This window comes from Saimiri boliviensis, chromosome 13, assembly GCF_048565385.1.
Source record: "Saimiri boliviensis isolate mSaiBol1 chromosome 13, mSaiBol1.pri, whole genome shotgun sequence".
In the NCBI taxonomy this organism is placed as follows: Eukaryota; Metazoa; Chordata; class Mammalia; order Primates; family Cebidae; genus Saimiri; species Saimiri boliviensis.
The window spans coordinates 95,206,486-95,234,474 of record NC_133461.1 but is presented as its reverse complement, the minus strand read 5'-3'; the positions used below and the strand labels follow the sequence as shown (position 1 = coordinate 95,234,474).

The 27,989-nt window shown below is 41.0% G+C and overlaps 1 protein-coding gene across 1 annotated transcript; it reads right to left on the bottom strand.

The window, feature by feature from the left end:
- Window position 1: 1 nt before the first annotated feature.
- Window positions 2-27,989, bottom strand: LPL (lipoprotein lipase). The gene is made up of 10 exons (XM_003935583.4): window positions 27,702-27,989; window positions 19,330-19,490; window positions 15,626-15,805; window positions 14,175-14,286; window positions 13,255-13,488; window positions 11,403-11,645; window positions 8,242-8,362; window positions 6,501-6,683; window positions 5,067-5,171; window positions 2-1,972 (listed from the first exon to the last, which is right to left on the bottom strand). Coding segments are annotated over exons 1-10 (1,428 nt in total). The 5' UTR covers window positions 27,790-27,989; the 3' UTR covers window positions 2-1,971.

Genomic DNA, 27,989 nt, shown 5'->3' with positions numbered 1-27,989 from the left:
GTATTGTAATAAAATGATGTCAATTTTATTAAAAGCTGATTCCATTTCTTCACACAGTTAAGTTTCTTTCTTGTTTTGTTAAAGCCCATTTCATTGTATTATTTCATAAGAATAAGTTGGCTCTGTGAGACCGTCACTGATAAAGACACGTACAAAGTTAGCACCACACATTTATAAATGCAGATAGCCACAATGACCTTTCCAATATGTACAGGCTCTGTTTACACATCTACACATGTATTTACAGCTAATAAATAAAATGTAAAGCCAAAGCATCCTTGATATATATAGCGAAGTTTTTCAGAGCCAGAGTTCCCAGTGCTATGTGCTGATTAGTGAATCTTTTAAGTAAATGCACCCTGGGTTACAACCCAAATCCAGAAATTTAATGAATTAGTAATAAAGGGGATGCCAACAACAAATCATACATCATTTTATTTTTAGAGAGAATTCATTCCAAGCCTGATGATGTCAATCACAACATTGGTCCTATATTTTATAGGCACGATCATCTCTCTCAGAGAAAGGGTCAAAGTTCTGGCACATCAGGAACGATTTCTACTCCAACACGTTTCAATATACATCCTTTGATCTACTGTTTTCCCTTCTGAATTATGCTGAAGAATGAGCACACATGCAGAGCTTTCTAAGTCTGTGTTCAGATATCACACACTTTCACAGTCGGGTTCCCAGCTATAGCCTCTGAGATATTTGACTTGTTTATCATTTCATATTTATACATAGAAGAGCATTCTGAAAATATGAGATCTAGTTTATAAATAATTGTTCACTCACTCTTGATTAGTTGTTAAAAACAACAAATAGCAACCCTTATGGTGCTCCATGTGGCTCCTTGCACGCAATGATTTACAAGCACTGCTTAGGAATCCACCCCAGGAACTTCTCCACCCTTTACTTAGTAAAAACCATCCTTTTGTCTAAAATCTGTAGAAGCTTACACAGTGCAAAATTTGAACTCGAACACATCTTTTCATGTCAAAGCCGGGTACAAGAGAGACACACTGGAAGTACAACACAAGCATGACTGAGGTAAGCCTAAAACTGAACAGTCACTATCAGATAGTGAATGATTTCAAATTGATGAAAATCATTTTGAGAATCTGATAATTATGGTATCTTTTTTTTTTTTCTGCACCATTCAGATTATGTGTCAGCCGAGGACTACAGGCTTGTTTCCAATATCTCCCCAGAGAACATTATTAAAATTTTCTTTGTCGTGAGACAAAGAAAAAAGAAGGGGGAGAGAGGGATTAAGCAATAAATGATAAAGCCTATTAAGAATTAATTGATGTAGATTTTATATCTCCCTGAATTTGTAACTTTGTCATGTTGCAAGCCAACAGTAGGAACTGTCTAAAGGTTGTGGGTTTGTCAGCCCCTTTCTCTATCCCTCTCCAAGTCACATGTTCCTGGTTGACTTCTGGACCACATCCCAATAGCAAGAGGGAATCATTCCAAAAAATCATGCATGCTGCTAGGTAGATGAGTCTGATTCATGCTGTGGAAAAGCATTTTCTGCATTTTTGGAGATTTGGAGTAAACTTTGAGAAGGCCTCAGTCTGAAAGATTCAGAATCCAATTAAAATAGGAGGTTCTAACCAATTATAGGCTATGGCCCAAAATGCCACATGAAAGAGACTTATTTTACTATGCACCCAAACAATTACTTCTTTCTCAAAGGACAAAACAGTGCTTTTCATGATCTGCTGTCTTTTAACATCGGAGGATGTGCTATTTGGCCACTATACCCCACAAATTGAATTAGCCACTTTTTAGTGTGCTTGAGACTGTCTCCTAAAATAACTAACAAAGATAGAGCTGGGATTAATATTCAACAAAATCCACTTTTGAAACACCCAAACACTGGGTATATTTTGTAAAAGTCACTTCCTTCACTTCATTCTTCATAGAATTCATGTGCTGTTCTTCCGCCTGTAGATCCGCCCAGTTTCTGAGAAAAAAACAGGAAAAGGGCAATTTATTATCTGCCGAGTGTTTTACAATCCCTGCCCCTCCCCCACCGGTTTTAGGGTGAAAAAAGCCTTCTGCTGGAATTTCAGACAAAGGTTGTGAGAATAAACCCAGGCGAGATGTGTATAATGGATCAGATAATGGCAAGTTGATAGGAGTGAAATACATTGGAACGACTATTTAGCCACGACCCAATAAGTTGAATCGTTTTTGGAGGACTGGGCCAAATCACTTCTAAATTTAGAGGATTTCTTATTCTAAAATCCTCTAAAAGCCTGTTCCATTTCTTTTCTTGTGATATGAGGTTTCTGAGGAGTTAGCAGAAGGCGTGAGAAAGAGGATCTTTGATTTGATTGATTGATTTTAATCACAGAAGAAAGAAACTATAGAAGATTATTAGTCTAATTTGTAATTACCTACTAGATAAAGTTCAGGTGCATTTAAAAAAAAATGCATCTGGCTGAGTGCTGTGGCTCTTGCCTGTAATCCCAACTCTTTGGAAGCTGAGGCAGGCAGATCACCTGAGGGCAGGAGTTCAATGACTAGCCGGACCAATATGGTGAAACTCTGTCCCTATTAAAAACACAAAAAATAGCCAGGAGTGATGGCAGGCGCCTATAATCCCCACTACTTGGGAGGCTGAGGCACAAGAATTGCTTGAACCTGGGAGGCAGAGTTGCAGTGAACCGAAATCATGCCACTGCATTCTAGCCTGGGTAGCAGAGCAAGACTGTCTCAAAAATAAATAAATATAAATAAATGTATCTGAACATTCTCTGCCTAAATAACTGTTCTTTCAGTAATCCTACAGTCAAACAAGGAATGCATCATTAGGCTTTCCCAGATAAAGTCTTGTGACTTACATAAATAATACAATTGGATGTCCTTTACAAGCAGCTAATTTCCTAATTTAATGCAATTTTATTTTTACATTCACATATAGATTTAAAGTTGTAGATGCTCTGGGAGAATATGCATGCTATTTATTTATAACACAAATGCATGTATAAAACTTCATCTAGGGTCGGGCACAGTGGCTCATGCCTATAATCACAGAACTTTGGGAGTCCGAGGTGGGTGGATCACCTGAGGTCAGGAGTTCAGGAAGAGCCTGAACGACATGGTGAAACTTCATCTCTACTAAAAATATAAAATTAGCCAAGTGTGATGGTGGACACCTGTAATCGCAGCTACTTGGGAGGCTAAGGCAGGAGAAGCACTTGAACTCAAGAGGCAGAGGTTACAGTGAGCCGAGATCACGCCACTACACCCCAGCCTGGGCAACACAAGTGAAACTCCTTCTCAAGAAAAACAACAACAAAAATTCATCTAAAAGTCTCTTTCTAAGAATTGAAGAAAGTATGATATTGCCTCAGATTTGTGATGAAGAAAAACAAACAACCTCTTAGAAAAGTCTCCAGTTAGATGAGTATTGCATTATTTCCCCTCGCTCAATATTACTAACTATTCTCCATTTTGAGTTTATCTTGAATGCTCTTACATTAATACGTTTGATCCAGATGGTCTCATCTAGTCATTCAGAGTTTAAACACCTTAATTCCATTTTTGTGAAAGATGAAAAACACATAAAAATTATGTATATATAATGTCAGAAATGATAGAAATCAAAACGTTAATTGGGGTTGTCTCTGAGTGATACAGTCACAGCGATTTCATTTTCTTTTTGCTCATTTTTCCTAATCAATAGTAAATATGTATAAATCCTATTATAAAGTAGAAATGGAAGATATTAAAGATGTTCTATATGAGGTCTTTAATATGCTTTTTCTAATTAGATAATTCTTATTTTATATCTTTGTCTCTAAATGCAAACCAGGAAAAGAGAACAAAGCAAAAGCAATTGCTTTTCCTATTTCCAGATGACATTGTGTCCAGCCTTTCCCATCATTTCTTGTGCCACTGGCTTGTATGACATGATCTAATATTTCTCCCCTTTATTCCTGTAACATATTAGCACTTGCTATCTGGCAGGGGATGTGTGGAGGGATGAAAATGGCATATTCCAGGAATTCAGAACAGGAGTGGTGAAGGTCACATGCTTAGTCTCGGCTTAGTACTGACGCTCTGGAAAGATTCAGTTAACAGCTGCCACATGGATTACCCTTAAAGGTCAGGTAGGAAAGAGGCAGAGAGTTGTTTGGACAGAGAAAAAAGAACAGTCTCCTATAACTCTCATTCCATTCACTTGGCAGCTTCAAGGGTTTTGAGATGGGTGCTTGGGCCAGCCCTGTTGGCTGTCTGTCCTGGAGTGTGCTGGCACTTGGAGAAGCAAGAACTATGTGGCTGCAGGTGATGCAGTGAGAACTTTTACTTTCCTGAATACGTCCTATGAAAAGCTGCACCCGTCAGCCAGGCGCGGTGGCTCACGCCTGTAATCCCAGCACTTTGGGAGGCTGAGGGGGTGGATCACGAGGTCAAGAGATCGAGACCATACTGGTCAACATGGTGAAACCCTGTCTCTACTAAAAATACAAAAAATTAGCTGGGCATGGTGGCGCATGCCTGTAATCCCAGCTACTCAGGAGGCTGAGGCAGGAGAATTGCCTGAACCCAGGAGGCGGAGGTTGCGGTGAGCCGAGATCGCGCCATTGCACTCCAGCCTGGGTAACAAGAGTGAAACTCCGTCTCAAAAAAAAAAAAAAAAAAAAAAAAAAAAAAAAGAAAAGCTGCACCCACAGCCAGAACTGTAACTAATAAACTTGTGTTGCAATACTGCAGATGGCATCTGCAAAGACAGCAGAGACACAATAGAGAAAAAAGCAGAAATGAAGATGCAGGGGTAGGTCAAGGAGTAAAACAAAACCTAAATTGTGTGCCTGGGATGAAGGTCAGGGCTGGGAGAAACAGCGGGAGGAAGAAAACAGAGAAAGTATTGCAAAAAGCAACAGAGCCATCTGACATGTATGCAGAAGGACTAAGAAAGACTGATTGAAGGTTTTGATCGCATGAGTCAGGGCAACCTCTTGGTGATGGGGTGAAGAGGAATACATGAAGCTGTCTCCCTTGAAGCGCAAGCTCAGGATACCCAGAGAGCTTTAGCCCAGAATGCTCACCAGCCTGACTTCTTATTCAGAGACTTGTCATGGCATTTCACAAATACCGCAGGTGACTTTCCTTTCTGCAAATGAGAAACTTTCTCCCTAGAACAGAAGATCACCCTGTGGAAGAAAATGGATGTGAATATGCTATGTAGAACAATCAAAATTAGTGTTCAAAAATGTACAGTTCTGTCAGGACTGTTTCAATACTACATGATCATACTGGGTAATTGTTTTGATATTCCCAATAACTGTCACACTCAGGCCACATCAAAATCAGAGGGTAATTTGAGAGCCTAACCCAGTGTTCAGCAAACAAGCTAGTTAATTTAGATAGACAGGCATGCAGACAGCCTAGAGCAGCCTTATATCACTGGGCTTTCACTGAAAGATGATAAAAGATCAACTCTGCCATCTCTTAGCATCTGCATTAAGGAATTAGGGCACCTGCCTTCAACTAGAACTTGCTAGTGATAAAAAAGGTTCTGTATAACATTTCCATCCCCAGGATCTTTTTCTGTGTGTGTGATACAAGCAAATGACTAAAGAGAAATAATTTGCCAATCCTAACTAAAGAGTTTTATTAACAATAACAGCACACTATAGTTTGCAAAATCCCAGCACATTTAGTATAAAAGTTTTAAATCCTGGCCGGGCATGGTGGCTCACGCCTATAATCCCAGCACTTTGGGAGGCCGAGGCGGGTGGATCACTAGGTCAAGAGATCGAGACCATCCTGGTCAACATGGTGAAACCCCCATCTCTACTAAAAATACAAAAATTAGCTGGGCATGGTGGCGCAGCCTATAGTCCCAGCTACTCGGGAGGCTGAGGTAGGAGAATTGCTTGAACCCAGGAGGCAGAGGTTGTGGTGAGCCCAGATCGTGCCATTGCACTCCAGCCTGGGTAACAAGAGTGAAACTCTGTCTCAAAATTAAAAAAAAAAAAAAAATTCAAATTCTATAGGGTTCTTTATGTAATTGATTTTCTGGATACACGTGGGTGGGGCTGGGGAGACAGGTTGAGATTATCTTAGAATATTATCCTTCTTGAAGAAGTTGGTTTGAATCTTTGATAATCCAAGTAACATCTCTGAAGTTAGTTCTTCAACTATTTTGTGCTTGCAAGAAACAGTGCTAAATGAGAAGCTGAGATTCCTGACTTCTACTCCCAGCTCTCACTGAGTAACTGTGAGCGATTCAGGGATTCAGGGCTATGTTTTCCTTATGTGAAATACAAAAATACTGTCATTTTCCAAAAAAAAAAAAAAAAAAAGAAAAAGAAAAAGAAAATAAAAGAATATTCCTAAAGAAAATTCTAGGTCATATAGTAATATACACAAGGTTTTCTAAAGCTCTCCCTGAACCATGAAGGCCCCTGAAATACAACCCCTAGGTAATGACATCAGGTGGGGGTCTAAAGTCAGTGGAGAAAAATATATCTAATTACTTTTTCTGAGTTTCTCCTGCTTTGACTCTGATCTTCTCAATGGCAAAGCCAGGACTGCTCCACCAGTCTGACCAGCTGAAGTATGAATCACTGTTCCATTTGAGCTTCAACATGAGTAGTTCTCCAATATCTACCTCTGTGTAAATCAGGAAGGAGTATGTCTTATTTGTGGAAACTTCAGGTCTAAACAAAAGAGCAATAAATTTGGTTAGTTATAGAAATCAGCTCCCTCCCCGACTTTTTTCTACTCCCATTATATTAATAGCTTTCTTGATTAGGGGATATTTTTAAAATCTGAAAAATGCCCAACATAATAAAATGGAGGTCAGTGGCATTTAGTGTATTTTAAATGATAATCCACATCCCTTTGGTCTATTCCAGCATTTATCCTAATGACATGAACCATTTAATACAATTCTAAAAGAAAATCCTTTAGTTATTCAGAAAGATAATTTTCATTTTCACGTATTCCTATTCAATTTGTATTGATACCTGGACATATTTTTATTTACATACAATAACAGCAAACATAAGATTCTCTAGTCTTTATTTTCTTTATATTTTACCTTCCATTTTTTACCATGTTTTCCTGGTTTTCTAGAATTACATTTTTAAAGGCTAGATCGATGTTATAGACTTGATAAACCACAATTAATTTAACCATTGACTCAGTGTTGGATACCGAGTTTCTAATTTATGCTAGTATATGTACCACTGTAACAGATGTTTGAAGAATTTTTTTGTTGATAATTTCTTTAGGGTAAATATTAGAAAAAACACTTTCTTCTACGTAATAACATTTTGTAGCTATGGAAAGTGACTAACACACTCCCTTCCTCACCTAGAGGGTTCTAGCCATAAACGATGCATAGTAGGTTCACCACCTTATCTGCACTGGCTATTTTTAAAGATTTATTCATCTAGAATTGTAAAAGAATATTAATTTGCCTTAATTTTATATTTATCTGATTAATAGTAAGGGGTAGGCCTGGCACGGTGACTTACGCCTGTAATCCCAACACTTTGGGAGGCCGAGGCAGGCAGATCACCTGAGATCGGGAGTTTGAGACCAGCCTGGCCAACAAGATAAAAATACTTGTTCTCTACTAGCCAGACATGGTGGCGACCACCTGTAGTCCCAGCTACTCATGAGGCTGAGGCAGAAAAATTGCTTGAACTTGGGAGGTGGAGGTTGCAGTGAGCCAAGCTCGTGCCACTGCACTTCAGCCTGAGCAACAGAGCAAGACTCCATCTCAAAAAAATAGTAAGGGCTAACACTTTGTCATGGACTTCTTATTACTTATATTATATATATATATATATATATATATATATATATATATATGTATATACATATATATATACATGTATATACATATATATATAGAGAGAGAGAGAGAGAGAGAGCAGTTTTCTGTTACTATTGTACATTTTCTTTAACATCAAACCTTTTAAGGTAATTTAATTGTATTGTTTAACAGCAACTTTATAAAAGAAATAAGCAGATATCAGATGATAAATAAAAAGAAAAAACATAACTAGCAAGTGAAAATAAAATGGCCAATTTAAAGCATTTTTCCTCATTATAAAATAGAGCAAAGACCTAAATTGTGAAATTCCGATGTATTAAACTAGAGACTTGTTTTCTAGGCATCCCTCTCTGCTTCTGCTTGCTGCTCAGACCAAGGGTTATGGCAAGGGAGGGAGCAGTGCCATGATTACCGCCCCCTATGCTACTCACAGGGTGAATGGGATGTTCTCACTCTCAGCCACGGTGCCATACAGAGAAATCTCGAAGGCCTGGTTGGTCTGGGTTTCACTCTTAGTCCCAGAAAAATGAATCTTTACTTGGTAATGGAAGACTGTCAAGGAGGAAATTGGAACACATGCTGATCAGTCTTTGTGAAAATATCACATCCCCAAATAATCAGACAATTCAGAGCCACAGAAGGTATCTCACTAGTGCCCAAACAAGAAGTGCACACACACGGAACCACTGGTATGGCTTGGAAAGACTTCCTTGTGTACAATGTTCATGTCTAGAAAATATAGACCTTGAATTCTATTCCTTTTCAGAAAATTGTGGCTATATAGGAAAAATCCAAATGTTGACCAGGTACGGTGGCTCACACCTGTAATCCCAGCACTTTGAGAAGCCAAGGTGGGCAGATTATAAGGAGTTCAAGACCAGCCTGACCAGCATGGCGAAACCCCATCTCTACTAAAAATGCAAAAATTAGCCGGGGATGGTGGCGAGTGCTTATAATCCCAGCTACATGGGAGGCTGAGGCAGGAGAATCGCTTGAACCCAGGAGGTGGAGTTTGCAGTGAGCCAGGATCAAGCCACTGCTCTCCAACCTGGGCAACAGAGTAAGACCCTGTCTCAAAAACACACAAACAAACAAACAAACAAAAACAAAAAAAGCAAAAAACCCAAATGTGTCTGAATTGCCAAGTAGCACTGGGAAGTAGCAATCCATGATGAGGTGCTTGGGAGATCAAATCAGAAGGCCAAAACACCCATAACGCTTTTTCCATGAACTCCATCATCCATGCCCATCTTGTCCCTTAGCATCTGGACCAAGCATATTCAGCATTTGCTTCTGTGTTACTATATGTCACTGTGTTTGTTTCATGAGTATTTCCTCCCACCCTGACTATAAGCAGGCTTCCAGTCAGAGGATGATGCCCACCCTTTTAATTCCCCCACCATCTAGTGCAGAATAGGGATCTAGCAGGTGCAGCATAGAACTTATTTCACTGATTTTTTTTTTCATTCCATGATGGGCATACCAAAATCTCACAAATCACCACTAAAGAACTTACTCATGTAACCAAATACCACCTGTTCCCCAATAACCTATGGAAATAAAAAAAAAAATTTTTTTAAACTTATTTCATTGAGCCATCTGTGAGGCCACAAGGACTGCCTTGTAAAGCCAGCTCCTAAAGTATTCTATACTAGGGGTGGCCTCTGGAAGTAGGTACTTGAACTTCTGTATTTCCTCCCTGCTCCTCCTCTGGTCTCTACCAAAAACCCTGAGCAAATGGGCCTGGAGAGAGATGAAAAAGAATGGAAGCAGGGCTAAAATACCACCACGATGATGGGGGGAAAGAGTTCTTGGAGGCAAGGCATGGTGGCTCATGCCTGTAATCCCAGCACTTTGGGAGGCAGTGGCAGGTGAATTACCTAAGGTCAGGGGTTTGAGACTAGCCTGGTCAACATGGTAAAACCGTGTTTCCACTAAAAAAAAAAAAAAATTAGCTGGGCATGGTGGCGGGTGCCTATAATCCCAGCTACTTAGGAGGCTAAGGCAAGAGAATTGCTTGAACCCAGGAGGCAAAGGTTGCAGTGAGCCAAGATCGAGCCACTGCACTCTAGTCTGGGCAACAGAGTAAGACTGAAGAAAGAAAAAGAGTTCTTGGAATATTTTTTTCTTCTATATCCCACTATCCTAGGTCAGATTTTTTTCTTATTTGTGTTACTATTAAATGTACTTTCTCTTAAGCTGAGACACAGATCTCTTAAGACTGATGGTTTAGAATATAGCAAACTGTACTTTTATGCTGCTTTAGACTCTTGTTCAGGTGAAAAAAAATTTCCATAAAAGTTGTTGTTGTGAACTTCTGATGACAATTTCTATTTTGTTTAGAGACATCTCTTTTTATAATTAAACAGTAGCCAGATACTAAGCAAAAAACAAACAGAAAAACAACAAAACTCCACAGCTACTAAGGCTGTTCTCTCCCATTTTTCTGCCATTTCTTTAGGTTTGGCTCTAAGCAGGAGGCCAAACTTGCCATTCAAGTGTGAAACAAACTCTTGACAAAATGTCAATATCTTAAAAGGCCTGAGATATTCTTGCCTTCTAGGAATAGTTGCATTGAAGAAGACAGATGAGGCCAAGGAGGGCAGATCACATGAGGTCAGTGGCTCGAGATGAGCCTGGCCAGCATGGTGAAACCCCTTGTCTACAGAAATACAAAAAATTAGCCAGGCGTGGTGGTATGTGCCTGTAGTCCTAGCTACTCAGGAGGCTGAGGCAGGAGAATTGCTTGAACCTAGGAGGTGGAGGCTGTAGTGAGCCAGGATCATGCCCCTCTACTCCAGCCTGGGAGACAGAGCCAGACTTCAGCTCAAAATAAATAAATAAATAAATAAATAAATAAATAAACAGACAGATGGTTCTTGCCTTCATGTAAGTCATGAACTTTCTGTAAAGGGCCAAGGAGCAAATATTTTAGGCTCTGTGGGCTATCAACTCTGTTACGGTGGCAGGAAAGCAGCCTTTGACAATATGGTCACGAATGTGTGTGGCCGTGTCCTAATAAAACTTTGCATGGGCACGTAGAGGGTAACAACAGACACTGGGCCTCCCAGAGGGTGGGAGGAGGTAGAGCTTTGGGAAAAATAACTAATGGGTAGTAGGCTTAATATCTGGGTGATGAAATAATCTGGACAACAAACTCCCATGACACAAGTTTACCTGTTTAGCAAACCTGTATACATATCCTTGAGCTTAAAAATTAAAAATACTATTAAAAAAGCAGGAAGTAGGCTGGGTTTGCCTCAAGGGCTGTAGTTTGTTGACCCCAGGTGGATGGTTCCAAATGAGCTCTGAGCCCCGTGCTGGTAGTCTAGCCACGCTCATGGCCACAGTTACAGGGGAGGGAGGCGAGCAAGGCTTTGAATCCCAGGCTGAGCACTGGGGCCTGCTGGCAGTGGGAATTAGGAGCCGCAGTCAAATGGATCAGTGCAACCCCTCATCAACAGAAACACCAGTGCGGGCTCAGATCAGTCAGTATCTCTGTTCCAGTGGACAGAATCAGTACATGTGATATGGTGAGCATGATAAAAATAGGACTCCTTGCTTTCCTTATCTCCAGCAGTCTCCAGCCTACCTTTGTAGGGCATCTGAGAACGAGTCTTCAGGTACATTTTGCTGCTTCTTTTGGCTCTGACTTTGTTGATCTCATAGCCCAGATTGTTGCAGCGGTTCTTTCTACAACTCAGGCAGAGCCCTTTCTCAAAGGCTTCCTTGGAACTGCACCGGTAGGCCTTACTTGGATTTTCTTCATTCAGCAGGGAGTCAATGAAGAGATGAATGGAACGCTCATGGGAGCACTTCACTAGCTGGTCCACATCTGAGTGAAAGGAGACACAAAGATTGTATCTCTGCAGAAATCTACAGTGAATGTTTCACTTGGTGTGTCTACAACAGGTTAGATGTGGTGTTAGGATAAAATGACTCAAGGATATAGTCCTGTGCGTTTATGATTGTAGGCCCTATTTCAGCAAATATTCTTGGTGGTAGCTGCCTTCCCCACCTCCAAGACAGTGCAAGTTCACAGGGAATTTTTGACTTTTGTGCTTCTTACATTTATGAGTATATTTATGAAGCCATAATAAGCCTCCAATGTAGAGGCTGATTCCCTCATTTATCTCATCCTTCTCTTATACTGAAAGTGTCTAACACTTCTAGGTGCTTCTAGAAACATATGCATGCCCCTTACCTTACAATAAATTCATCATAAGCCAAAAATACTGTAAGTCAAAGTGCAATTAATACCCCAAAACCCATCATAATGTCAAAAAGTTTTAAGTTGAACCATCATATATACATACACATGCTTCTCAACTTACAATGAGGTTACAGCCCAATCATAAAATTGGAAAAATTTTAAGTCAAGGACAATCCGTATTTCTAGAAACCGCATCTTAAGGGCATAATTGTTAAATGAATTTTATTCTATCATTAATATTATGTATAATTGAGGATTCTGCCCCTACTAACCCTCTTTTACATCAGATGAACCATAGAAATAATCAGCAATGCCGTAAGAATGAATTTCTTACAAGTTTTTAAGACAATTGAAAATAGTAACATTATGCTCTAAGATTTATACATAACATGTGCACAAAAATAACAAGAATACCCTAGGGAGGTCCCAATGTCCATAAGGTATGCAAAGGGCTTAAAAATAAATCATAAACTGGGCATAGTGGCTCACATCTATAATCCCAGAACTTTGGGAAGCTGAGACAGGAGCATCAGTCGAGGCCAGGAGTTTGAGACCAGCCAGGGCAACATAGCAAGACCCGTTTTTCTACAAAAAATAAAAACATTAGCCAGTCATGGTAGTGTGTGCCTTAGTTCCAAATACTTGGAAGGCTATGGCAGGATGATCGCTTGAGCCTAGAAGTTCAAGGCCACACTGAACTGTGATTGTGCCACGGTGCTCCAGCTTGAACAATAGAACAAGACTCTATCTAAAAAAAAAAATCATAAATTTAACACAAGCTAACATGATTATTAAAGTAAATGCTAAGCTAATATTAAATTATGTTTTCTTCTGAAAATTTTGGAAGATTTATACTAATTAACATCTCTTCCCATTTCAATACCTTTTAAAATCCTTCCATTGGATTTGCAACTACATTCAAGGTATGACAACATGTGGCCAGATAGCATTTTATGATGCCGTTATTGAGGTCAGTGGAGTTTTGCTGTCTAAATCTCTCCTTTTTCTCTTGCTACTATAAGTGCACTTCTCAATGTAGTCTACAATATAATACATAAAAGATAAATGGCTATTTGCCTGGCTCTAAGGTAGTCATGCAGAATTCTTCAGAAATGTAATTTGTCCAAATGTGCATATGAAAACTACATACTTTGAAGCTACTGAGGAGGACATTGGGTCAATAAGGATTAAGGAAAGGACTCAGTTTAATTCTCTTCTAAATCATATTTACCTCCAAGGCCTCTCTCTGCAATCACACGAATAGCTTCTCCAATGTTACATCCTGGCTGAAAAGTACCTCCATTTGGGTAAATGTCAACGTGCCCAACTGGTTTCTGGATTCCAATGCTTCGGCCAGGGGACCCTCTAGTGAATGTATGTAAGACGTCTACAAAATCCGCATCATCAGGAGAAAGGCGACTCGGGGCTTCTGCATACTCAAAGTTAGGTCCAGCTGGATCGAGGCCTTAAAAGGGAAAAAACAAGCCCATGGATCTTTAAATCTCCATTCAAATGACATTAGCATGTCACCGCTCATCATTTGAATGCACTGGTAGCTATTTAGATTCTATTAGCTCCTATTCTGTAGTCACTGAATCTTTACTAGAGAATCCTAAAAGGAGGCTTGGCTCCTTCTAAAATGAGTTTGAGTCTCTTAAACTAGCCTTATACAGTGATTTTCACTCAGGATGGCTGGATTTCCTTTTGTGAATTATTTCTGACTCTGTTGAGAAGATGTATAAACAGAAGTGGGTTCTTTGTCTCTGTGTGGATGCCACACCTTTGGATAGATTCTTTCCAAGTGGCCTTCGAAATTGGTCCTTTTTCTTGTATGCTAGTAAAGATGTGCATTATACTACTAAAACACAGAGCTGAGAGTGGGGAAAAATGCTTCCCAGAGAAATCTGCAGGCATTGTGTGTAATTCTGCTTTATTTCCGTGCTGTTGCCAGTTGACGGTAAGCCTGTCAGAGCATCTATATGTTTTCTTATCAGTAATAAAGAGCCCTACAATGAGATAATCAAGTGCTGGGCATACCTACTGGAAGACCATTACACATCTGTGGGGATTTAAGAAAATTTGTTCTGATTCTCTCTCAGAATGACAGTCTTCTCCACTCTTATAATAAGACCAATGAAATTGCTTAATTACCAGTAATTCTGTTGACTTTCTTATTGGTCAGACTTCCTGCAATGCCAGCAGCATGAGCTCCAAGGCTGTATCCCAAGAGATGGACATTGTCCAGAGGGTAGTTAAATTCCTCCTTTGGAAGAGAAAAAGAAAACGAAGGTTCTTATAGTTCTGCCAAAAATCAAAACTTAAAGAAACAAAATGAATATAAATATTGTTTTCAAAACATAGGAAATACTGAAAACTAATTCTACTTATTTTAATTTTGTGTTACAGGTAAGAGAGAAGATATTCCCTAGTGTTGCAATTTTCTCTGTTTTTCCTTTTTTTTCACTTTTGCATCAACAAATCCAGTATAGATTTTCTTTCTTTAATAACAGATTTAAATTACAAAGTTTTTCCAAGCATCTGAAATAGTATTATTTATTACATAATATATCTATACATATTTGTATATGTATTTGCATATATAACCATATACTCTGTGTACAAACATATATACATATGTATGCATGTGTACACATATGTGTATGTGTATATGTTTGTATATGTAGTATATGGGTATATATTTTCCCATTATTCCCTACTCTAAATACCTGTATCACTTTGTCATTGAAGGTTAGCCAAGCAGTGATAGGCTCAGGAAACATTACAGTAGAAGGGATCAGAGACACATGGTCCAGCTCCTCATTTAACTGGTGAGAAGCCTGAGCCCCAGAAAGGTGATCTTGTTTGCCTGTGTTCATTTGCCTGGTCAGCAAAAGAACCAAGAAAAGAACTTTTGTCCTTTGATGGTCAGTCTAATAAATACAGCTTATTTTTACCTCCAACTACCTGGTTAAAATAATTTGCCTCTGTCAGAGTATTCACTTCTTTCCAACCCCAGCATACTTTTTAGAGGTACTTTTTAGGGGATGGTCTGAAAAAGTAGATCTCTTGCAGCTAAGTCAGAACTCTAGACCTCAATTCCCTGCTATCCTATGTACCAACATCTTCCTGGCTCAATTACATCACTTTCTAATGCTCAACAAAAATATTCATCCTTATTCCACACTAAAGAATAAATACTAATAATATTTTCATGAAAGATACTGGTATATCAAAGAGAGGATAAAATGTCCACAGGCCAGCCAACTGGTGGGGAAGGATTTGGTGGGACATACCATCTTTCCTCTGTCCTGAAATCAGAAGCTTTTGTCTGTTGGGCCCACTTAGTTCTTGATCTCAGCAGATCTATTCACTATGAAAATATCAAACAATAGAGCAGGGCAGGACTATTTATTGGCCTTATAGTCTGTTCTTATCAAAATGGTGCTTTTGGCTCTAAAATAATACCCATGCTCATTCTGAAGTTCTGAATTGCCCCTAGAAAATATTTATATCTCAGAGAAAAAGAAGAAAGAACAGCCATTTGTCTGGCTCCAGTCAACAACACTGTTTTGGACACATAAGTCTTCTTCTCCCAGTCTTACCTCCATCCAGTTGATAAACCTGGCCACATCTTGTCCCACCAGTTTGGTGTAGCCTGCGGACACTGGGTAATGTTGCTGAGCCCGTGACAGCCAGTCCACCACAATGACGTTGGAGTCTGGTTCTCTCTTGTATAGGGCGGCCACAAGTTTTGGCACCCAACTCTCATACATTCCTGTTACCTGAAGACGATGACACAGGTTTTCTTAAAATACCCACCTACCACTTGTCATAGATACATCAGCCTAATACACCTGCATGAGATGGAAAAAACAAACTTGGAAGTCCACTGGCACAGATAGAAAAATCAAATACCGGAAAAGTGTTCAGAGACAGGCCTGTCCCTTCCAAAGCAGATCTAAGTACAGCAGGAAGGGATGTGTTGAGTTGAGGAACAGCAGACTGGAGTTCACCATGCTTTCCATTTTAAAAGTATATTGTAGAAATTCAGTAAACTTTTGATCATTTATACTATTAGAAGGAAAGATCGGTTTGAATTCAAAATGGGTCTTTGAGGAAACTAGCAGGAGCTTCTGCCTGGGAACAGAACCCTGAGGAATCGGTCCTATCCCACTCACCTTCTCCCTACGAATCTCACTCGCCTTCTCAAGGTTGGGGCGTTGGGCATCCTTTGTAGTTGACTTTCAGGATTAAGATAAAAGATGTCATTTCTTCAGAATATAATGCTCATGGCTCCCTGTTTTAGCCAGGGTCTCCGACTTCACAATGGGAACCCTGTACTTAAAGCCAGTGACATCCTAGCAAGTGGCAAAGCTCCAGGATAGCTGTGTCTAAGCAACAGGTTGGAATACATCACATGCATGCTGCATGCTAAGCATTCTTTCAGTTCTCTCATGACACCACTAAAGAGCCTCCTTACTTCCCTTAGTCTGTGCCGTTGAGTCCCCAGGCAGTCTTTTCAGAAAAAGAAAGGAAATCTTGGTTTACTTTAGGCCCCATTATAAGTTTTTCTGTATTACCAGCATTTCTTTCTTTTCTTTTCTTCTTTTTTTTTTAATCAGAGTCTCACTGTCTCACCCAGGGTGTAGAGTGCAGTGGCACAATCTCAGCTCACTGAAACCTCCACCTCCTTGGTTCAAGTGATTATCATGCCTCCACCTCCTGAGTAGCTGGGACTGCTATGTACATACCACCACACCTGGCTAATTTTCTTTCTTTCTTTCTTTCTTTTTTTTTTTTTTTTTAGTAGAGATGGGGTTTTACCATGTTGGCCAAGCTGATCTTCAACTCCTGACCTCCAGTGATCTGCCTGCCTTGGCCTCCCAAAGTGCTGGGATTATAGGCGTGAGCCACCATGCCCAGCTCAGTGTTTCTAAATTAAGCAATCTAAAAGGGCTGGCCATCCACCTTGCTCCGACAGTGGCTGACACATTTATTAACTGCATACCAACTAATTGAATCCTTTATTTCTGGATAACATAAAATACTGATGGAAATAACCCCAAACAAAGTGAGTGAAAAATCTAAGTACTCACCTTCTTCAACTCAGAAAGGATCTTATTTTCTAAGTCCTTTCAGTCTGAGCTTTTCTTCTGAGGTTCAATAATTACTATGTTTTAAATCTTTGGTTTTCAGACACATAGTTGAACTGAAGCCTTCCCTGCCACCTGTACCAGGTGGGCCACCTGACCTTGCCAGTGAGTTCACTGAGATAAGCCAAGATCAATGTGGCTGGCTTAGTTCTTGCACAGACCCAACTCAATCCCACAGCCAGACACCAGTCTCTGGGCTCAGGCACTCAAAATGTCAGGAAGCAGGATATGAAAGATACAGATGGGCTTAGTGGGGCTGTAGGACCAATGATAGGAAGTGGCACCATCTGTTGATATTGGGTTGGTCATGTCATCTTAGCATAAAAAAAAACACATGTTTTTCCACAACTTCCCAAGTCTCTCAGGGATAAGATTGAGATGCCTGAGATATTCAATTTATTTCTGTTGTATAAATGTGTTTATTAAGCTCAATTTTTTAAAAAAGTATTCAAAGCTAAGTTCAGTATGTAACCAAAGGGCCAGTGCCTCCACAGATTCCTTTTTCTGTGCCAGACACAGTGGCTCATGCCTATAATCCCAAGACTTTGGGAGGCCAAGGTGGGTGGATCATTTGAGGTCAGGAGTTCAAGACCAGCCTGGCCAACAGGGTGGAGTGAGTGAGGGTGTGTGGGGGCCGGCCTGGTGATTGGAGCTCTATTTACAACAGGAACAGCCCAGCTCCGACCCCATAAATCAGTGTGTGAGTGAGAGACACCAGGGGTGTTGACCATCTTCTCTCCTAAGGGGAGGAAGGTGGGCTTCCGTGTGCCTGGGTTGTGGAAGGAACAGGCAGAGATGGAAGAACAAAAAGAGGGGTCAGAAACTCCACTTCTACTAAAAATACAAAATTAGCAAGGTGTGGTGGCAGGCATCTGTAGTCCCAGCTACTCGGGAGGCTGAGGCAGAAGAATCGCATGAACCCGGAATGTGGAGGTTGCAGTGAGCTGAGATGGGCTACTACACTCCAACCGGGGCAACAAAGTGAGACTCTACCTCAACAACAACAACAAAATTTTTTTCCTACTTACACTTATGAAAATATAAAAGGATTTATGTTTAGGAATTTGAGCTTTTATCATAAAATATTGTATTTACTATGTTAACACTAGTAAGTGGGTATATTTTATTAAACATCGGTGTGAATTCTGTTAGTAGCAGTCTTCACTTCTATAAAAATTGTAGCAGTTTTCCTCTTCAGTCAGTAACAAAGGCATTTAAATTATATAGAAAAGAAAATTGGACTAGATGAATGTTATTTTTAGCTAGTTCTTCTCACTAGAAATTAGTATTATAATATTCACAAGCCCTGACATAATGGATAGATAATATATCTTTAGCAATCCGTTTTACATAAATCCTTTTAAATAAATGACACAGTCTACTCACTCAGGATTGAAAAATTTTAAAACAAACTAAGCAAGGACTACATAATGTAAAGTGACTATGTGACTTATTTAGAGAGGGGACTTTTATCAATATTTTTTAAAAGTAAATTTAATCACACTTTCACTTTTTCTAATCCTCTGGCATGTCAGTTCCCTGCCTAGCTCTTTTTGTTTAATTTCTAGAAAAGCTCCCTAAAGTTTACACCTGGAAAATTCTGGAAGTAGAGTGTCCTTAGGTATATCTAGTCCAGCCTCTGCTTTATGGATCAGTAAATGGAGGCCCAGAGATGACAAGTGACTTGACCCACAGCAAAGAGCTGGAGAATGGTGAAGCCAGCACAGACCCCATACTTCCTCACTCCACTCCAGCCCTCTACTCATTCTTCTAGACTGTCTTCTTTAGAAAGGTTCTCCTGGCAATGTGCTGGATGATGCAGGATCATGCCAGGATTCCACCGGTTCCCCACAGCGGTCACCTATCTTCTGCTCTGTGACTGGGCAGAGCATCATTTTCCCACCTCCAAGGAAGCTCTGGCTCAAGGGCACCAACCAGGTACAGTGTTACAATGAAGGCTGGCACTGCGTAGGGGGAGTTGTCATGAACCTGTGGCTTCAGATCCCACCTGAGCCAGAACCGTATTCAAATGTAAAGGAGAGCCATGAGAGATATGGGATGTGGACCCATCACTGGGTCCCCAACAACTAGGGCAGGCCCCTCAGGACACCTGGTCAACCCCAATCCAGTCTTCTCCAAAGAGCCTCCCTTACCGTCCAGCCGTGGATCACCATGAAGGTTTTGCTGCTGTGATTGAAGTGGCAGGTAGCCACAGACTCTGCTACTCCAGGAATGAGGTGGCAAGTGTCCTCAGCTGTGTCTTCGGGGGTCCTTAGGGCAAATTTACTTTCAATGTCTATAAAATCTCTTCTGTCTGTAAAGAAAAATTAGATATGAGGCTAACTGGAGAGTTGCTTGGTTTTATTTGTTGGAATGATATGTTTTAGGTTCACAGGAAACCACCACTGATGCTATTTATGTTTCTGAAGTTTTTTCAAAAACAAATGTGGATTTCAAGAGAACAACAGATCCTCCAGCATTGATCGAAATTGACAGAGAGACAGCCTTAACTCTGAGCCAAGATTGTCACAAGTCTTCCAGCCTCTCCTGTAGCTCTCCTCAGTCAGGGTGGGTGTGTGTACGTTCATGATTTCAAGTATGTGAACTGCTATTTGGAGATTCCTTAGTTAATTCAATCTTCTCTCAAGATGTGAATTTAAGTGACTTGGCTAAGGTCATCCTGCTATTAGTGGGAGAGTGAGGACCAGAACCAGGTCTCTGAGTTCTACTTTCAAACTTGCTTTCCTAGAGAACATCAACTCACGCATGGATCTTGTGTCCTGTAGTTCCACTATTTGTGGATTTTTGTTGTTGTAGTTGTTGTTTTGAAACAGAGTCTCATTCTCTGGCTCAGACCAAAGGAGTGCAGTGATGTGATCTTGGCTCACTGCAGCCTCACCCTCAAGTGATCCTCCCACCTCAGCTTCCTGAGCAGCTGAGACCACAGGCGTGTGCTACCCCACCAGGCTAATTTGCATTTCTTGTAGAGATGAAGTTTTGCCATGTTGCCCAGGGTGGTCTCTATCTCCTGGCCTAAAGTGATCCACCTGACTTGGCCTCCTAAAGTGCTGAGATTATAGGTGTGAGCCACTGGGCCCAGCTAATTTTTTTATTTTTAGTAGAGATGAGGTTTCACCATGTTGGCCAGGCTGGTTTCGAACTCCTGGCCTTAAGTGATTTGCCCACCTCAGCCTCCTAAAGTGCTGGGATTACAGTTGTAAGCCATCAGGACTGGCTTCTATTATTAATAAAATAATTTTAAAAACATTTTTTAAAGAAAATTGAATGCATGCGGAAGTTTTTGTATGAAATTGTTCCCACCCCATGGCAAGATATACTTCAGAATGTTCTAAGAAATCATTTAGTACGTTGTTCAGAAATATTCATGCTAGGTATGAGCCATGGTTAATTCTCTTCCCAAATATTTCTTTGCCCACTATGTCATTGCAGTCTTCCACACAAAGGCAAAACTTGAAAACCACAGCAAAGCTTGTTGTAGAAAGGGTTCACTTTGGTTCTTCATAGTTAATTCCAAACTAGATAAGAAGAGAAAGACAAGCTAGTTTTTGAAACTATGGACAATGTTGATAAATGCTACTAAATCTTCATGGGGTACAGTGAATAGCTGAAGTAAATTATATTGCAAATAAAATCAGACTTCACAAAGCAGAGCACAATAAAGGAAGTTATATTAAGGGAAGTCATTTAATTCCTTTTCAAGTAAAAAAGTAAAAAAAATAAAACCTACCTATTTACTGTAAGAAGGTAATAACTTGTAGATTTTAGGTTTTGTCATTCAAAACTTTCAGGAGATTAATGAGGCTGCTAGGACTATTTCTCATTTCTGAATCTAAATGGGCTCTTTTTTTCAACTCAAAATGTGAAAATCTATAAATTCAAAATAACTGCAGAAGTCAAGCCAAGAATAAAAATAAGAGTGTCATAGTAACAACAGCGAAAGTACAGGCATTCGAATCAGCCTTATCTAATTATCTGAGGACTGGCCAACATTTTCCTTTTGAGTAATTATTTTCCACACTTTCTTAAACAGTATTATGGTTTAAGAAATATGCAGTGAGTTGATTACACACACATACACACACGTGCACACACACCTCCATCATCTAAAATGTAGGAGTAATTTCTTAATGATTCTAATTATGAGTAAAGAAGTTTTGTTACAATGGGTAAATAAGATCATTTATTCAAATAAGAATCTGTGCTAAACTACTGATCTTCAAAGCTCTTTTTATTTTCATATAGTAAAACTGCACATGAATTCATCCATTCACCAAGAATATGCTCAATTTCTCATCTTTATTTGAAGATGTTGGTCATCTTCTTCCTTCCCAACCAGAAGGCGCTCTGGTACCTTTACTATTTCTCTAATAACAGAAAAGAGTATTGAGTACTCTTAATATAATTCTGCTTTTAGTGTCCAGGAACTTCTTTTCCTGTTCAAAAGTGCTTCAGAAAATTTAAAACTAAGTTAATTTTACCCTCTCCCACATCTTTCCACCTTAAATAGCTCATACCTCCTCTCTAGTCTTATTTTAACATATCTGATTATCGATCTTTTTAAAGCAGAGATGATCTGAACAACCTGGCAGACAAATCTAGCTTACCACCTATTTGCCAAATTGATATTTTAAGACTACTGCCCAGGATAACCCAGAGGCTGCCATTCACTTTTAGTCTACTTCCCCTACAATTATGCAATTTGGTGTCCCTGGAATTGCTGGTGGTTTTGAAATGACCACAAATTTTCTTTGAAATGACTAAGACTGCCTTTGTATAGTTCCATGAAAAAAAGTCTATTCAATCAGTAGATCCTATAGCAGATTGCATGTATGGCTCACTGACAGCTCCAATTTCCCTCTGTTGGGTCCAGAGCATGTAAAGAAAAATATGAAATTTACACATTTTCTAGGACATTTGTATTTGGAGACTATGATTTCACTTTTAAAGGAAATGATTTTAATTTGACCGGAAAATAGTGCCACTCTATGAACTATGGGATGGTTTCAATTCTATGTCAGATATGAAATCATAAATCTTACTGGCACTTAGTCAAATTTTCCTTTTCTTGGATGTTCTGATCATTTTCACACTACCTGTGTCTGCAACCCACCGAGGATGTCTCGGTGTCCTAAGGTTAATGTGCTTCCCAAACTTCAGTCAGCTCTCTGGCAACTGACTTAGACCATGTAGAGATGGGTGGGAAGGTGGACCCTGGCTGTAGGGCAGTCAGTATATTTAGTTGTCTCAGTGCACACTGTGATTGTCATTGGGTGGCAGATGAACTGATTTGATGCAACTGTTACTAAGGAAACTATTGTTTTCCACACATGGAAATAATATTAGTGACTGCACTCATCCATCTAGACTGTTTTTTACTGTGTCCCTTAGAAATTAAGGCCACCTTAGAACTGAGGAAGAGAAGGAGTACAGGAGGTGGGGAGAGAGGGAGGGAGGGAAGGAAGAAAAGAAAGGCAGGAAGGGAAGGGAGGGAAGGACTTCCATCCTGAATTTAACTTAATATCTCCATATCGCTTGCCAATCAGGCCCATCAGAAACGTTCATATTAAGCATTTCAGAGAAAGTTTTGGGTGATAAGCAGGTTATAAATTATGCCTTTCCTGACCGTGTGATCTTTATTCCTAAATTCCCAAACAACTATAAATCTGAGTGTGTAAACAAAGACAATTTATTCTAACATACATAATAACTCACAGAGAGAAAATTAGGTTGAAGTTAAAGCACATAGAGAAAGATAAATGTACAGAGGGGAAGAGTGTGAATTCTTGTTGCTAGAAAGAGGGAAGCACTGAGCATCCCAGGAAAGCAACAGATGGTGCTGTAAAGGCAGATCAAAGTTATCACACGAGTAAGATTAACATTTATGCAATGACATGAGGCACAAGAGCTCAATGATAATGCAGTTATCTTTGGAATTTTGACTGTCACTTTATTTCCTCACCCCTTTCTCTCTCTCGGTCTCCCCTTTTCTCTCATTCCTACAGAGCTTCCTCAGTAATTCATTTGCTCTTTGAGACTGATGGTCATAGTTACTGACTCAGGCAGTGTCTGTAGGATACCAAAGAACAAACTGAATTACTGATCTGGTCGATTTGATGAAGAAAAACATCAATATCATGATCACACTGAATTCATTCGTCTGTTCAGATATTCCAATTTAAACAATGCTTTATCAAACCAGCAGGTTTACTTTTTATAAAAATTGTTTTATTATTGGAATAGTAAAAAATAATCCTGTATGTATCACCTGAATTTTACACTGAATTTTCTTCAATATTAGGGCTAACCTTCCACACTACTGAAGAGACAGGTTAAAAAATAGGTTCACAGATGTGTGTTGAAATTGCCCAGTTGAAGTATACCATCAAGTGTGAACAAGTGTAAGCCATCATTATTCCATGGGATCTTGTGGACTGGTTAATGGAATAATTTGGTTGAGTATCATCATGTAGGCATATTTAAGTCAAGATTTTTAAAGTGAAATATAAAATGTTTACATGGTTAATCTGAGACTACTTTCTTCTTGTTGCTGAAGAAGCAACTGGAAACTTCCAGTTGCCTTGTACTCATACAATGAAAGTCCATGATTACTTTGCTAACAACTGTTTTATTGGAGGGAAGCCTAGATAAAGACTGGGATGCTATTCTTTTTAGTTAAAATGTAAGTGCTAACACTCACACTATTTTTCACCATAATTAATTCTGCCACCAATTTTTTTCAAAAGTACATCGTCGATGTCATGATAGCTATATCTCAAATGAAGGGCTATTGATGATCTCCAAATGCAGATCCATTGACCTACAGTCAACCCCAACCTTCCAAAAGCATCTAACTTTTCATGCTACTTAAAAGCTTCTCTAAACTTCTGCACTATACTCTTATTAATCCAAGCCAGAATGGCATTACCCCTACTTGAGTGCAGAGAAAGAGACTTCAACATTTATGGAAACATGGATGAGCATACACAGAAAAAGGAATTGAGTACTGTGAATACTGTGGCTGGATTAGACAAAGGGTGGCCATGCCACCTGGGTCACCTTTATTCTGTTCTGTCAAATGATGATGGGAGACGTTTTCTTTTATTCATTCAAAAAATCAAAATCACCAAATTACTTAGATAGCATTTGATCATTCTGAGAGCACAGACTGGGACGAGCAAAAAGAGTGAATTGACACAGTTTAATAGGCTCGCTTCCAGCAGAATTTGTATCACCTAAGTAAGATAATCCATTCCTTTATAGTAGATATTTATACGAAGTAACATTTGTTGAGTACCCAAACGGCATCAATGCACACAATCTCAAAATGGCCACAGGATAGCAAAGTGCAGTTATGCAGTCTAATAAACAGATATTGTTAAGAGTAAATTTCAAACTCTTAGCCTCTGAGTAAGTTGGAACCCTATCCTATTACTCCTTCAGAAACTAACGGAGCCTTCAACTTTTGCAAAGGCAGAATGTGACAAAAGCACTGTGACAAAGACTTTACTCCCAGGTTAGAAAGTCTCTGTTAATAAAAGGCATTTAGTTCACTGTGGTGACAAATTCATTAAATGGATAAATGCTCCCAAAGCTTTATGCTGATAAGTGTTTTTGCCGTTTATATTGCTATAAAAGTTGGAATTTACATTATGAGCAAATCCAGATTGTCTCTTCATCCAGACCTGAAAAAATAATGATACTCATGTCTTGAATATCTTCCTTACACTCTGTGATCCAAAATCATTACGAAGCATCATTTTGATGGCTAGAAAATCTTCATATTTAAGTCAATGCAGCCTTTGTGGTGGTCACAGAAGAAACTAGCCGCAAAATGTTGTAAGTTGCAAGGCAGTTTCTTGAACAATCTGGCATAAGAAAGGCAGTAAACTGCCTTTCTGACCCGGTTTTTCCTCCACAATAAAGCAAGAATAGAGAGCTGAGTTAAAAATAAGTTGCTGAAAGAAAGTGAAAATTTTCCATTGCAACTCTTCCCCGTACCTGACTCCCACCTTTCAAAACAGCTATTAATCAATCACTCCCTCGCTGAGCTCTCCTCCAGTGACATCTGCTATTTTGCTCTCCTTTGCCATCAAGTTCAACTCAAAAGATAGCCTGGAAATTCATAAAGGCTAGGCAAATAGAACTGCAGCTGCTAAGCACTGACCATACGCTCCTTTCCCTTAGCTCACACTTTCCTAATTGGGGCCAGGGAGAGAGGGTGGTGCCTCCCAGGACAACAGGACAAAGTACCTGAGGGCAGTGCCTCTTATCCTCACATTCTTCTCAGAAAGAATCCAGAATGAATAAGTGAACTCAAGAGCCCAGAAGAGGTGCTGCCCTCTGTTACCAGGGCCAGCATCGCTGTTACCACGGTGACATCTTTCTCACCCTGAAATTCTTGCCTTCCTAGATGAATGCATCTGGAGGAGAAAGAGGCAGAAATTCGCAGTGATGGGAAAGGCATGATATATAGGATGAGTAGAGTGAAAAGTAGAAGGGATGAGAGGCAGTTGTTTCAAGTCTACTTTGAAATAATCTTTCCTTAATGCATTTACAGCCAGGAAAACATGTGTTGGCTAAAACTCAATCAAACTAATTACTCACATAAGTGTCCACTTAAATCAAAGAATCAAGAGTTACAGTGGCCTCAGAGAACATTGGCCTCATCCAAACTCATCATTTCGGAATTGAGGAAGCTAAACCCAGAGAGGTGACACTGACTCCCAAGAATTTAGGTTCTTGAACCTCCAAGGGAGTCTAGCAAAAACTTGAATGTGCCGACATATTTCTGTGCTTGTTTTGCAATGAAAATAACATTATTCTATGGTGTGCTTTCTGAAATAAGAATCTGGAGTTCGCTCCTACCATCTTGTCAGTGCTAAGCAGTATGAAGGGGAACATACCCCCACATAAGATGTTGAAGACTTTCTCATCGACTGTACAGTGTTTTCAAACTGGTCCAATAGAAAAGAGACTTTTTTGTCTTAACCAATTTTGCTTTGATGGAATCAAATTTTTGTTTGTTTGTTTTAGACAGGGTCTCCCTGTCACCCAGGAAGGAGTGCAGTGGGGCCATCGCAGCTCACTGCAGTCTCCTGGAACTCCCAGGCTCAAGTGATCGTCTCTCCTCAGCCTGCTGGCTAGCTGGGACCACAGGCACATGCCACCATGCCCGGCTAATTTTTGTAATTTTTGTAGAGACGGTGTCTCCCTATGTTTCCAAGGCTGCTCTGAAACTGCTGGCCTCAAACTATCCTCGGGCCTCGGCCTCCCAAAGTGCTCGGACTACATGGGTGAGCTGCTGCTCCTGGCCAACATTTTTTTAACCTAACAAAAATGTGGTTTCACGACATTTAATGCCAAAATAAAACAAAAGTTCAGCGGCAATCAAACGTGAACCACTGGGGACATGCCCCTGAAAGCACATCCAAGCGACACCGCCCTAATTCCAGCATGAAGAAAAAAGCAAATACTGGCCCTTGTTATGAATGGCTTCAGCTGCTGTCTGTGTTGCTGTTACAAGTTAACTGAATCAAGGTTCACATTAAACAGGCTGCCTCCATTGCGGGCAGGTCTGAGACATTCCTGTCTGGCCTCGAACGCCTGGACCCCTGTGAGAGGACAGCGCCCTGGTGGCGGTGACCTCACGTGCTACCAGCCGCGCCGCCGAGAGCCCGGAGTTGGTCTCAGCCCCAGGACAGGAAGGGTGGCCAAGTGCAGACCAGGCAGCCCCCGAGTCGGCGGCCACAGATTTCTGATCGCTGCGCCACGTTTTCGGGAGGGTCAGCCCCTCGCTGGGGCACTAAGAAAAGAGGGGCGTGCGAGCCTGGGAGCTGGAGAGAGTCCCGGGCGCCCGATAGCGGACTGGACGCCGCGTCCCCAGGACTCCGCGCCATGAGTCCCTTCTCCACCCCTACACCCACTGCCACTCCCACAGCGGAGCCAGAGGTCCCGCCGAGGGCGAGCGTGTCTCGAGCTGCTGAGATGCCCGGAATGCTTCCCCGCGCCCTGGCTTCCCCAGAATGGGACATTGTCTGCTCGCGCGTCCCGGGGCGAGGGCTAAGCCGCCGCCCCAGCCAAGCCGAGGTCACCTTGGCCCGCGCGCCTTTCATTTCAGGGACCCTCCGGCAGGGAAGTGACAGCAGGTCACCGCCAGACGGACCCTTACTCCCCTCCTCCGCAGTCTCGCCCCCCACACCCCGAACCTCCCCAGCGGAGCCCTAGCGCCCGGCACGCGGTCTCAGCCAGAGTGGAAGGGGCAGCGCGGGAACCCGGGAGAGAAAAAGCGGGAACAGGGGGCCGCCGCTTAGCGATCGCGGGGAGATTCCCTCCCTGCCCCTCCTGGATCCCACTCCACGGACCCTTTCGGGGCGAGTGTCCAGGCTGGGAGAGTCCCCGGGCGCAGCCGCAGCCCCTTCCAACTTCCTCAGTCCCATCCTCAGTTCGGGAGACAGCTGCCACCGTTGGGACTGCAGGTGGAGGGGAAATTGCGCGCAAAACTTACGGTCGGCGGCGGCCACCCCTCCGCGGGAAGCGGTCAGACTCTGGAGGCACACGGCCAGGGCCAGCAGGAGCAGGGCTTTGCTCTCCATCTCAGGGCGCGTCACTCTGGAGGAGCTGCAAGGCGCGGACGGACCGATGGACCGGCTGAGCCACTGGCGGGAGAGGGCTGGATCCGCGATCTGGCGCTGGGCAAGTCGCTCTTTAAGGGAAGGGAAGGGCAGCTAGAAGTGGGCAGCTTTCCCTTGAAGAGGAAGAGAGGGAATGGAGTCTGACACTGTTTTCACGCCAG